This window comes from Cucurbita pepo, unplaced genomic scaffold (genome assembly GCF_002806865.2).
Source record: "Cucurbita pepo subsp. pepo cultivar mu-cu-16 unplaced genomic scaffold, ASM280686v2 Cp4.1_scaffold000819, whole genome shotgun sequence".
Taxonomy (NCBI): Eukaryota; Viridiplantae; Streptophyta; class Magnoliopsida; order Cucurbitales; family Cucurbitaceae; genus Cucurbita; species Cucurbita pepo.
In genome coordinates, this window is record NW_019647030.1 from 7,861 (window position 1) to 10,216 (window position 2,356).

Here is a 2,356-nt window from a genome sequence, read left to right on the forward strand (position 1 = left end):
CAATTTCAATATATATTTTTTCTTCAATTATTAAAATATTATTTTGAAGAAGGTAAAAGAATAAATAAATAAATAAATATATATATATATATAAAAGACTCCATTTCAATATATATTTTGAAAAATTAACTTTCAATTATTAAAATATTATTTTTAAGAGGGTCGAAGAATAAATAATAAATAAATATATATATAATTGTGACTCAATTTTTTTTCAAACATTTTTTTTACCTATGCAACTCAGTTTCAATATATATTTTAAAAAAATTAATATTCAATTATTAAAATATTACTTTTAAGAGCGATTGAAGAATAAATAATAAAATAAATATATATATAATTGTATGCAAGTAAAAATGTAAAATTGGGGTTGATTTGACTCAACCCAGTCTAATTTGAGAAGAACACGGGAGCTAACTCAATCTATAAAAAATTTATTTATTTGAACTCAACCCAATCCAAGTCGTACAAATTAGATTGGGTTGATTAAATTTTTCAAGTCATCGAATTCTTTGAATACTCCTAATGAGAAAAATTTACGAGATAGAAAGATACACGGAGATATAAGGAGTTTGTCGGGTTGTAAGACTAAGAGTTGAACGTCCCCGTGCCACCACAAGTACTACAAGAACGAGCAGAAGAACACTTGGAACAGTAGCTCCATTTTTTAGGAAGCCTGAGAAAGATTAAGATCAGATATAAGTTGAAAGTTGAAGGTTTCTAACGAGAAAAAGAGAGACAAGACAAGAAATTTGTACGCTGCGGTGAACCGAGTTGCCATGTTCTTCGCAGCCAACCGTGCACGCTCTGCATTTTCATCCGACAGTTTCTTCAGCACAAACCCTTCACCTTTGCATTCAGAACATAGGCCTGAACCACCGCAGTCTTCACATGGTCTCAAAGGAATCTGAATTTTATGGACAAAATCAGCACAAGAGTTGCATACAAAGATATGAATAAAAGAAGCAAGGATATGGACACGAGACATAGATATGACATGATACAGACACGGTAAGAACAAGTTTTGAATTTGAAATAAGTAACCTATGCATGTGTCTAACGTATTTATTGTAACAGTTCAAGCCCACCGCTAGTAGATATTGTCTGCTTTGGCCCGTTACGTATCGCTGTTAGCCTCATGTTTTTTAAAACACATCTACTATAGAGAGGGTCTAGCCCTACTCCGATCAGGTGATTGACTCTCATATCATTTGTAACAGCTCAAGTTCATCGGGAGTAGATATTGTCCTCTTTGAGGTTTCCCTCAAGGTTTTTAAAACGCATCTACTAAGGAGGGTTTCCACACTCTTATAAAGAATATTTTGTTCTCCTCTCCAACCAATGTGGAATCCCACAATCCCACCGCCCAACGTTCTGGCTAGCACTCGTTTCCCTTTCCAATCAATGTGAGGTCTCACGTTTATTGTGCTATCAAGTATCTGGCACATGTCTAACAAGCATCCAAGTGTCTATATGTGTTAGACACGAGCATGTTAGCCAAACTAAAGCTTCCGTGCTTTTTTGGTAACGACACAAAAACAAAAACAGTGTAGTAACTGGCAAGATGCAGGTTTCAAACACTTGATTCTATATGATAATGGCACATAAATGATGTTTTAGATCTGAAACCAACCTCCTTCGCCTCAGAATCTTTGTTTCTTCTGGAAAGGAAGGTGGCTGCTGCACCTACAACTGTAGCAGCAATGGCCACAGAAGCAGCTGTTTCAGGTAGGGAAGAAGCTATAGGCAGTGTTCTTCTCCCTCCTTGTAGCTTCAAATCAGCTGAAATAGGATTGGAGTCGAACAACCGAAGTCCATGGTTGATGGGCTTAGGATCCCTAATTACTTCACAAGAACAGAATTTCAATCAGCAGAAAGTTTAGATGTCACATCATAAGTTCATAATGTAGATTCTGCTACAGCAAAAGGAAAATTTGATTCTAGAGCTTTAACAAGACATTGTAATGTTAGGCAAAGAACAATGATCAACAGTTTTGACACCATTTTTCTGCTAAGAGTTGCATCAAACAGTTGTGTAAACAATCACAGTCAAATAGCTAGCGGAAATAACATGTCACGATTGATTAAGGGCTTCCCCGCAAGATTTTTAAAACACATTTGCTAGGGAGACGTTTCCACATCCTTATAAAGACCGCTTCGTTCCCCTCTCCAACCGATATGGATCTCACAATCTATCCCGAATACTAGACTCGTTCGCCTCTCCAATTGATGTGGGATCTCACAATTCACATCTCTTCGGGGTCTAGCGTCCTCGCTAGCACACTACCTCGTATCTGGCTCTTATACCATTTGTAACAACTTAAGCCCACTGCTAGCATATATTGTTCTTTTCGGG

General features: G+C 36.5%; 1 protein-coding gene across 1 annotated transcript; it reads right to left on the reverse strand.

The window, feature by feature from the left end:
• Nucleotides 1–424: 424 nt before the first annotated feature.
• Nucleotides 425–1,845, reverse strand: LOC111785907 (the record flags this gene model as incomplete). The annotated part of the gene is made up of 3 exons (XM_023666268.1): nucleotides 425–676; nucleotides 759–907; nucleotides 1,634–1,845. Coding segments are annotated over 3 exons (449 nt in total), but the record flags the coding sequence as incomplete, so codon positions are not given.
• Nucleotides 1,846–2,356: the final 511 nt, after the last annotated feature.